Source organism: Parus major, chromosome Z, assembly GCF_001522545.3.
Source record: "Parus major isolate Abel chromosome Z, Parus_major1.1, whole genome shotgun sequence".
In the NCBI taxonomy this organism is placed as follows: Eukaryota; Metazoa; Chordata; class Aves; order Passeriformes; family Paridae; genus Parus; species Parus major.
The window spans coordinates 366009-376553 of record NC_031799.1 but is presented as its reverse complement, the minus strand read 5'-3'; the positions used below and the strand labels follow the sequence as shown (position 1 = coordinate 376553).

Sequence of the window (10545 nt, the reverse complement as noted above, 5' to 3'; positions counted from 1 at the left end):
GGAATGAGACATTCTTTAAGCTTCCTTTCTAACCCAAACCTTTCTGTGCTTTTAGGAGCTTTCCCAGGAAAAGCTAGCTGTGCTATATCCAGATTATAGCACAGCTGTGCTATATTCAGGTTAACCAAGGAGGGAAGTCTGAGTGGCACCATCTGACAGTCAGAGGGAAGCCCCTGGTGCCAGGACAATGCAGGACCCTCCCTGCAGGCATGCCACCCCCCAGGCTGGGCTCTCACCTCTTCCCCACTGTACTGCTTCAGGCAGTGCAGGAGGCGGCACGTGTTCGCCAGCCAGAACGACGTCATCTCAAAGTCATTGTGGTGCTTCTGCAGAGACAAAGTGAAAACATATGAGATCCCCCTCTCCCTTTCACTGGGGGGTGATGGCATCACAAAACAAATTTGTTTTGAGTTTCCCCACCCAGAATAAGGCAGTTTTCCTTCTGCAGCTGGGCAATATTAGCTCTTCTACCCTGCAAACTTTTTCTTTTTTCTTTTAAATCTCAAAATTCCAACAATTTCATTGCTAGGGATACAATTCTTTTTCTTCTAAAAAGGGAGGCTCTAAGAGTGATTTGGCTTGAAAATCACTGTGAGAGCTGAGTGTCACACACACTTGGGCATGGCTATTACCACCTGACAGCCTCTCAACCCCGAGACAAGAGCAAATGAACACCTACCTTCAGCACTTTCTTAACGCCATTGATGGTGGAGGTGAGCAAGGAGTGCACCTTCTGGTCATCATTGATGTAATCTGCGTGTCTGATGCACATGTAGAGGATGTAAGCAGGAAGGCAGGGAACAGTAGCAGACACTGCCTGGGGCTTAAGATCTAGAAGATTTGACAATTAAAAAAATCAAAATCACAAAAAAAGCAAACTTACATTTCCCTGATTTGACAAGTGAAGCAGAGAACACCTGGAGTGTAACCAGGCAAACCTGTCTCCCTTCAGACCTGGGGAAAATGGTTCTGCATTTTTGGCTCTGCACATTTTGGCTCTGCAATTTGCATCCCTCTTTGCAGAGTGGAAACAAAGCCAGATGTTCAGCTGCAGGACAGAGGGGGCTGCCCCAGACCCTCAGCACTAGGGCTTGGGAGGGCAGCCCTGCCTGCACTGAGGTTTGTGACACCCCCTGCCATTTTTCCTTACAGATGCACAGCAGAGCCAGAGCTTCTTTAGCATGTAAAACCCTACCCCAGCAGCACACAAACCACCTTAGAACAGCTCCCTAAACCTTTCAGGAATACTTCCCACAATAAATCCTCTCTGAATTTATGACACATTCAATCGCTCTTTCCCTCAAGATAGGGAACCCTAACGGCAGCTGCAGGCATTTAGAGCCTCTAAAGAACAAGCTTGTCTGATTAGGAGAACTTCACTGCCCACAGCAATGGGCTAGCACTGCTCTATGAACACTTTTTGGATCCTCACAAGGCTCTGCTGGGGTTAGAGTTGTAGTAAATACCAACACCTAGCCAGGGAAACCTGACTTCTGAAACAGAAGCAAGTGAGGGAATGCTGCAGTAACTCTGACCAGACTATGCAGTGCAGAAGAGCTCACAAGTTCATTACCTGTTGTCTGCTATTACCTCATAAACTGAACTACCTTTGTTCCACTGCTGTGGCAGATCCCAGGGGTCTGTCCTTCTGCCACCCCCTCCCCATCTATCACATCATACGAAGCTCAGCAGGTTACTGCCTGCTCTGAAAACTGTAGCCTTGCTTTGTGTTTCCCATTTTTTGCTATCCCTAAGGGGTTGTATCCATACTGATCTATCTGCTTAGTGCAGCACTACTTTACCTACCCAAACTACCGTCACCACAAACACACAGCCCCAGAAGGGATTAATGGAGAAGATCTATTTGTCTACCTTAATTTTTTAATCTCAAGTTTTTGAACTCCCCCAGGCACGAGAAGGAGCAGCCAGGCAGAGAAGCAGAGCAAGTTCCCCACCTGTAATGAGGTTTCGGATGAGGAGTGGCTCATCTTCTTTGTAATATTCCAGCATGCCCTGAAAATCCTTCTCCTTCCTCTGGACAGCAACCTGCATGTTCCGCTCATGCGACCTCCTCTCCACTGGCACCATTGTCTGGGATGCTGTGAAGAGGAAAAGATGATCAACACCTGGCTGGCACCTGGAAATCAACAGCTACTCAGGCCCTCCACTGGCCTTAGTGGAAAAGTCAAGAAGTTATATATGAAATTCCCAATAATGTCATCAGCTTTGACAGGCTTATAAAAATATAAACAATCAGGTACTGGATCACCATGCAGCAGAATTCTGACTCTGAATGAAAGAAGTGCAAGACTTGTACTTAAAAGAGGAAAAAATGAATTTTTTATTTTCCGAGAGACCACAGGGCAGAAGGAAGCAACCCTAGTGTATGATTTTCATAGAGTGGGGAAAAAAGCAGGCAGGCAATGCAAAATCCCTAAGCATGGCATTTTCTGTCTGCCTGCAAAGCTGCAAAGCACGGTGGAACACTGCTGAAGTGTAATAAAGCAGAAGAGACCAGCATGCAAATACTGCAGCAAGCAGCATGCAAATCACACTGACAGAGAGCAGCTGGGAGAGCCGTGGAAACCCTCCAGTTATTCGGCTTAATTTCACTTAATGCCTGGTTTCCAGAAATTAACTCATGAGAATGGGGTTCTCTGATTAATCACAGCTTCTCTAGAGAACAGGAAGGGCTTTGTATACAACACAGATGTCGCATTTAAGGGGCTTTCTCATTAAACAGAACATACATACACATTTTGATACTAAAGGGTCATAATCCCCCCCCTTCCAAATTGACAGATAAGAGCATTTTCTTGCTGGCCACTGGGCTCCTTTCTGTATCTCTGTCTGTGTCACTGCATTGACTGCAATGACAGCAAAAAAGTTTCCTTAAATATCCTCCAATATTTCCTTAAATATCTCTGTATCCCCTGGTACAGGGTCAGTGTCAGCTCAATGCCTGCTGCTAGTCCAGTGCCAGAACAAGCAAAATCTTACTTTCATAGAAAGAAAAAGAATTTAAAAAAAAGACAACCTGAAACCAAACCCTGCAGCTCCCCAGGGCTGGCCAAAGGAGTAAAACACAAGTGAAGTGCCCCCAAACCAGTATATCCCAACACACAAGTCACCTTCAAAATCTTGGACCTTCTTCATGTAAATCTTCAGCTGCTTCTTCAGCTTCTTTTCATTCTTTTCCAACTTTTCCAGCAATTCCTTAAGATCCTAAAAGACAGAAGATACATTTAGAAGAACTCCCAACATTAAACCCAAGAACAACTTATTTGGGCTGTTAGAGGCTGAAGTCTGGTCTGTGCATCACCAAGGCATGGTGTGAGTATCTCAGTGGAAAAGGAGCACCACCCACAGCTGTTAATCACATTTAAACAATCTTATTTAGATACTGGAGCTGTTGGAAAAAAGGCAACAACTCAAGAGGTGCCAACATTCCCTCCAGACCTTGCACACAGATACAGAAGGGGAGAAAAGGAAAATTTATGATCATTCAGGCCAACTTTTTGGAGTGGCAGCTGCCTTTCCACACTTCCAATAAAAGCAAGTGAGATGAAAGGCCTGTGCTGCCTCTGTGCCTAGCAGAGTAGAGGGGTCCCCAGTGATCTCATTTGGAAGGCAGTGCCACAAAGAAGACAGGCATAAAAAGCATTTTAAAAAAACTTAAAGCACCTGTGTAGTCACAGAAGTCATACAGCCATGGGTCATCAGCTCAAGGCCAAGTATGAACACTCCTAAATGCACCAGTGGAATATACTGATGGATTCTGCAGAGCTTAGGAGGGGTTAAACAGATCCCAGTGCCCTTCCCTCCCTCTTATGCTTCCTATCTCCTTTCTCTCAAACTGTTTTTTGCCCTCTTTCTGTGTTTTCAGCACAGCCTCTTACCAGGTTTTCATTGGTCAGACGTGTAATTTCTTGCTGAAGTCCTAACTCCACCTGGACCTCTGGAGAGAGCTGCAGAGTCTGCAGGAATGCCTGCTGTTGCTTCTCCAGCTCCTCTTGCATTAAATCCACCTGGTTTCTCAGAGCTTCCATCTCCTCCTCATGCTCCCTTCTCTGGTCCTGGAGCTGTGCTTCCAGCAGCCTGAGAACAGGACCACACTGATCAGTCTGTGATGTCACCATGATGGTGGTAATCACCATCTGAGTTTAGATCCTTCAAAATCGGCCAACTTAGGAGATACTCTTAGCCAGCCTCCCTATAAAACTGACAAACAAGAAGCTGTTATTGCCACATTAGTCTGTAATTTGCTATACTGCAGATGAAATACTTTTGAAATGAAGAGATATTAAATCAAAAGCTTGGGTTTTTTTAGACAAATCCCAAAGCACCCTTTTTTCTATAACTGCATTGAACATCCAGGTCCCTTTACTTGCAAAAACCAAATACATGGCAAGAAAGCAACACAGATTAACACCTGCAGGCTTTGTTTCCAAGAGTTCAGCTTGAAGGACATTTGTTCCTGTACTCCTTTCCTGTCAAACATAAATTCTCACTCTTGAAAACTACCACTGTCTAAAACAGAATGCCTTTCTTAAATCCAGTGGAAGAATGATTGATCACTGAGATGTCAACTGCAGACACCTGTGCTGATGGTGATAAACCTGGCAGGTGACAGGGTAATTGATTTTTTAAAGAGTGTTCCCTACCTTCTGCTACATGGAAATCTCCCTACAGCCCACCAGCTCTTACCAGAAGACTGAAGTGACTCCAGAAGGTATGAGGACTCTGAGACAGGGCCACCAAGCCAGAAACTACAAAGTATAGTCCCAGAGTATACAGGACAATGGCAGCCAAGGGAAGGAATGACCCAAGGGGACAACCAAGCCCCTGCTGCAGCTCACGGATGGTCAGAGCCAGGGGTCACCTCACACCCAGCTCAGAGCCTTCTGACACTGGATGGAAACAGCAATCCTCAAAGATGAGGAAGATTCTGCTGCTGACAGCTTCACACTGACCCAGGACATGCACAGACACAGAGCTGGGCCAGTGGGGAAAAGCTGCAGCCCTCTCTGGTCCACAGGGAAACGGATTGTGATCCACACCTGTGAACCATTTCCCTACAGGAACAACTACACACAGAATTTGTTGTTTTGGCATTTTTCTTTAATAACTTTTATAAAAGATTGCATGCTTTCAGGGAAGATTTCTGAATGAAAAGTACTAATCATTTCCCTGGGTTGTTTTGTGTGGTTGTTGTTTTTGTTGCCTTTAGAAAATTTAACAACACAATTTCTACTCCCACCTTCTAGCACAAGACAGAAAAGCATGTTTTCCACCTATAGAAACACAGGCAATAATGCAGTCAGCCCCATAATCCTGTCAGGATTTATATTCTTAATAGGCTTGAAAAATACAGACCCACCATGAAATAAGTATTAAGTACTTAATTTTCATTTTATTTCTTCCTACTAGGATTACTTTGGATAATCCATGAGATGCCCTCAGAAGAACATGCTCCTTCTATGAACCTGGGTTCCTACTTTCCTTGGAAAAAAACATGAAATAATCTGTTATCTCCTCCTGTTACTGCTTGGTTTCACTCTGATACCTCTAGATGTAACCACTTCAGACTACTCTCTACAAAATATTTAAATTTTTCATCTCTTTAATGTCCTTAGAGCTCTAATAAAAACCATATATATTGGAGCCCCATAACCACCAAGCACAAGGGTGATGCAGGACAAGAATCCAGGAGGAATATTTGTATTTGCCCAGCAGAGCAGGACCTGAGGAGAGCTGTGGAATGATGGCACTCTGCATCCACCACGTGCTTTTCTCACCCACAGACAACACATGGATGGGAGCACAAAATCCCCAGGATCATGCAAAGGTGACAGCACTGGGACAGAAGGCCCTCCCCTTCCAACAGGTCAAGGACTGGGAGAAAACTGCAAGGTGCCACATTTTAGTGGCAGTTTGGGGAAAAAAAAAAATAAATGTGAGGGGTATTTTGTCTTCTTGGAGATCCCAGCTTCCCAACCCCTTCATCACCCAATTTCCCATTAATGTCACATAATCCTTACTGGATCACAGCTCAGGCATTAGTAGCAACAGCCACCACCAGCAATGGCCAGCTGGAACCATGACTTTCTGAAAATTACAGGAGGGTCTCACTTCCTGCAGTTTGGAAACCCTACCTCCAGAGAGGACAGTGGGCCCTGCTCAGGACCACAGGGCAACAGCAGAGCAAGAGAAAGAAACAAGAGGGCAAGGAGAAGGGAGAAGCAGCAGCGGGGAAAAAAAGAAAGTGTTTGACCTGGCAACTTGCTTTAAACCTTGGTAAGCCAAGCCGAGCTCTCCGTCTTCATTGAGATACCCCCAGTCCTCAGTCTTGCTAGAAATAAAGGACAGAAAAAGGAAACAAGAGGACAGAGAAAGACAAAAGGTCAATTGAAAGAGAAGGGGAAAAGATGCAGAACCCTTATTTACTTCATTCAGTATTATTTTTTAGACCACACTTTCATTGCACTGCATTTCTTTTTCCACCACAGGGAAGGAGAGCCCTGCCCTGGTTGTGCCCTGTATGACATTTTAATTTTTTTTTTTCCTCCATCTCTTTCCCACTGCAGAAACTCGTGCTGGTCTAAAATAAATTCTACTCCTTCTACTTCAGCCAAGGGTTTCCTCAGTGTTTGAGACAACACATCTTTCCTCAGAGCAACCTTTTGTCCAAATACCACATGTATCCACACAAGATCAATCTCCTCTTTATACATCCAGGCAGAATAATGGCCAAAAAAGTCTCATCTCACTTTAATACTTTTAGCAGACTGGGTTTTTTTAGTCCCCTTTTAGCAGATTGTTTTGGGTTTTTTTCTCAATTTATGTGAGGTAAGAAGATGATTTATGTTCTTTAATGAGGTGCTGAACACATTACAAATGAGTGATGTAGGCTGATCAACTTGACCAGAAACACTTGTAACTTCAAGATTTTACATGGCTTTGATGTCAGTTAGAAAAGAGTGTTTGTTTTAAGCAATAACAATTTTAAAAGTAAGCAAGGAAAACATCAAACTTAATATATCATTATATTTTTAAAAAAACCACAACCAACCAACCAAAACACAAAAAGCAGAAAGCCAACACACACTCTGAAAAGAGCTGTAGCAGATGCCATTCCCTGGCAAGGGTATCTCTGCATATTTCAGTGGAAAAGCACAACACACAAACATTCATGAGCAAATTTTCACAGGAGGAAAGTAGTGAGAAATGTGGTGTTGCAGCACTGCTTTGAAAGGGCTCTGGAGGTGGCTCACCACCACAGACAGCTCGTGCATCTTTCCCATGCCCCTGCTCGAGAGCACAGCACTTCTCAAAACTGGCAAACATTTCAGGCACTGACATTTGCAAAGTTCATCTGTTAGAGCCACATGTATGAATTTAAATTAAAACCTTGTTGCTATCCCATGTGTAGCAGGTTTCCAAAAGGGTCTGCAGGATGACAGATACAGGGTCCATACAAATACAGATTTATTGCTCTCATTTGCATGGATTTACTAACAAGTCTTTTTTTTTTGGTTCATCTAATCTTAGGAGGACATGTCCTCAGGCACTGAAACCAACAGAAAAAGCAAGGAGGATACCCACTATTTATTGCACATCAGAAACCTGTGAAATCTTACATGATGAGCTGCATTTTTAAGAGATACCCTCCTTGGAAAAACAGCTTTTCTTCCTTTTTTAATCACAGGCATTGAAGTAAATGAGGAGAGCAGCTCAAGAAAATGTCATTATAAGAATAATACATAAAAATGCTGATTTAATGTAAACCTGCACTAGGAAATAAGCATTCAGTCCATCTCCATCAACACAGCACTGACTCAGAAACCACTGCGTTCCCCCTTCTCCCAGAAGTTCATGCTGATCAAGACATAAAAAGGGGTCCTTTCAATGTAATTAGAGTAACTGGCAGCTGAAACATAATTTCATAAAATGCTGGGTAAATCCTATTCTCAGATAAGGCTGGAGAGAAGTTGAAAGGGCTGGTTCACAAAGCCATGTTTCCCCTTTATCCTGATCTTGGAGGCACATGTCTGGGGAGCAGCTGGGACCTGCAGTCAGCAAACTGTTCTCATCAAAACCAAAAAATTCCTGCCCAAACACCTCCCTGCCCTGTGAAAGTAGCTTAAAGGAGGTGTGGGTACCCCAAACCTGGAGATGCTAATTTCAGTGTCTCCAGCAAATTATCCTCCCTTCATAAAGAAGGAGCATTTCACCTTCAGCCACAGATATATCTTTTTTAGTCAAAAGGAAAAAATAATAGTCTGCATTACAGACTAGATCTGTGGCAGAGTGGGAAGATATCCACTGGAGAGGGGGAAGCAGAGATATGATATGATCTCCACATCATGGTCTCTCCCAGCTGCAAAAGCATCCCTCATGTGAAGCCAGCATCAGCTCTTCACCTTGCACATCTGCAGTGGCAGGTGGGATGTGCCCCACAGGAAAAAAAAAAAAAATACCCCTATACACAACAGAAATCACTTGGAAGCTATCAAGAAAGCTAATTTCAAAGACACAGCCTGGTTTACTTTGAGTTGCCAGGTTATTATCTCTTAACACCATCACTTGGTCTCAAACTGACTCTGCGTTTCCACCAAGATCAAACAGGCTTGAAAGAATGAGCCAAGAACTGAAACAGGGAACAAAAAGCCTACTTAGTTGTAGATTCATTTATTGAAGCAGAAAATGAGGTAGGAGCTAACTTGATGATTTTCCCCTTAGCAGCTGAAATCCAGCAGAATTTTGAAAAAAAAAAAAATAAAGGAAAAAAGAAAGAAAAAAGCTGAGTTTAATGCATTTATAAAGAAAAGGCTGCTTTCAGTTCAGACTTGCCCTTGACCTGGAATCAAAGGGCTTTCCTCTGAAAGCTTTGTCGAGAGAGAATTGTAACATGGGCAGGGTTAGCAGCACCTGGCACAGTTCTTCATGGTTTCCTCCTGCTGTATATAGAAGTGCTGCATTATATATAGACATGGAGAGAGCAGAAGGTTGATCTCCCACCAAAATAAAGCCATGCTGTCCTCAGCCTAAATAGCTAAGACATGATGGCTTGAAGCTAGGAGCAACTCCTGGGTGGAGTGAGGTTTTATCACATCCGTCAGCCTGGGCTGGTGAAGAACCTCCACCTGGTCAAAGAGCACCCCAGACAGGGAGGCAAAGAGCAGGTGACACCCCTGAAGGACTGGGCCATCCAGAGGGACCTGGATAAGCCCAAGCAGTGTCCCAAGGCAACCTCATGAGGTTTAACAAGGCCAAGTGCTGGAGCTGCAGCTGGGTCAGGGCAGCCCCCGGGATCAATCCAGGCTGGGGATGAGCAGAGGGAGCAGCCCTGGGAGAAGGACCTGGGGGTGCTGGAGGTGAGAACTGGACCTGCCCCAGCCCTGAGCCCCCTGTCCTGGGCTGATTCCCCAGTGTGGGCAGCAGGGGAGGGGGGATTGTGCCCCTGTGCCCCTGTGCTGAGGTGAGACTCCACCTGCAGAGCTGCCCCAGCCCTGGGCAACACCAGCACAAGGACGTGGAGCTGCTGGAGCCAGCCCAGAGGAGGCCACGCAGCTGCTGCCAGGGCTGGAGCCCCTCTGCTCTGGAGCCAGGCTGGGAGAGCTGGGGCTGCTCCCCTGCACAAGAGAAGGCTCCAGGGAGAGCTGAGAGCCCCTGGCAGGGCCTAAAGGGGCTCCAGGAGAGCTGCCCAGGGACTGGGGACAAGGCCTGCAGGGACAGCACCCAGGCAATGGCTTCCCAGTGCCAGAGGGCAGGCCCAGCTGGGATATTGGGAAGGAATTGCTGGCTGGGAGGGTGGGCAGGCCCTGGCACAGGGTGCCCAGAGCAGCTGGGGCTGCCCCTGGATCCCTGCAGTGTCCAAGGCCAGGCTGGACAGGGCTTGCAGCAGCCTGGGACACTGGAAGCTGTCCCTGCCATGGCAGGGGTGGCACTGGATGATCTTTAAGGTCCCTTCCAACTCAAACCATTCTATGAAAGAGAAATGGGAGTGCTTCTTGCAGAGAAGGTGAGAGAAGTGGCTCTTGTTTATATATCCCACTTCAGAACTGCAACCCCACCAGAAAAGCTTCCCATTAAAATATTTATTGATTAAGATTAGAAAGGGAAGGCATTTCTGTTTCTCATGGTGACACCCTTGGGTATAGAGCTGTGCAAGTACAAATTCAAATCTGTGCTAGGGGAGGGAATGTTAATTTATGTCTACAAACACAATAATTCAGGCTCCCCAAGCATTTGTCTTCATCCATTTTATTGCTATCCACACCAGCCTACAGCTTAAAAAACAACCCAATAAACAGACAACTGCACAGGGAACCTTGTAATGGGGAGGCTAGTGGTGCTTAATGAGCCACTGGATAAATCACTGCAGAAAATCAGGGTTGAGAGCATATAGAGCTACTGCTGCTGTATTTCAAGAGCCAAGCTCCAGTCAAGCTTCACATGAGAGGCAGATGAGAGAATAATGAACTGACCCTGGAGACTGCAGATTTCCCCTCCCTAAACTTAAGAGGCCAAAAACTGCCAAGG

The 10545-nt window shown here is 45.4% G+C and overlaps 1 protein-coding gene across 4 annotated transcripts in view; it reads right to left on the bottom strand.

The window, feature by feature from the left end:
• The window catches only part of MYO5B (myosin VB), a 142689-nt gene that overhangs the window by 9917 nt on the left and 122227 nt on the right, over window positions 1-10545 (bottom strand). For 2 of the 4 annotated variants that reach the window (XM_033520533.1, XM_033520534.1), the window contains exons 30-35: window positions 6275-6352; window positions 3900-4098; window positions 3132-3225; window positions 1956-2099; window positions 680-831; window positions 237-326 (exon numbers count right to left, since the gene is read on the bottom strand). In XM_033520533.1, coding sequence (XP_033376424.1) covers window positions 237-326; window positions 680-831; window positions 1956-2099; window positions 3132-3225; window positions 3900-4098; window positions 6275-6352 — 757 coding nt within the window. The remainder of the gene's footprint in view (window positions 1-236; window positions 327-679; window positions 832-1955; window positions 2100-3131; window positions 3226-3899; window positions 4099-6274; window positions 6353-10545) is intronic. The other 2 variants (XM_015615102.2, XM_033520535.1) reach the window with 1 other exon arrangement.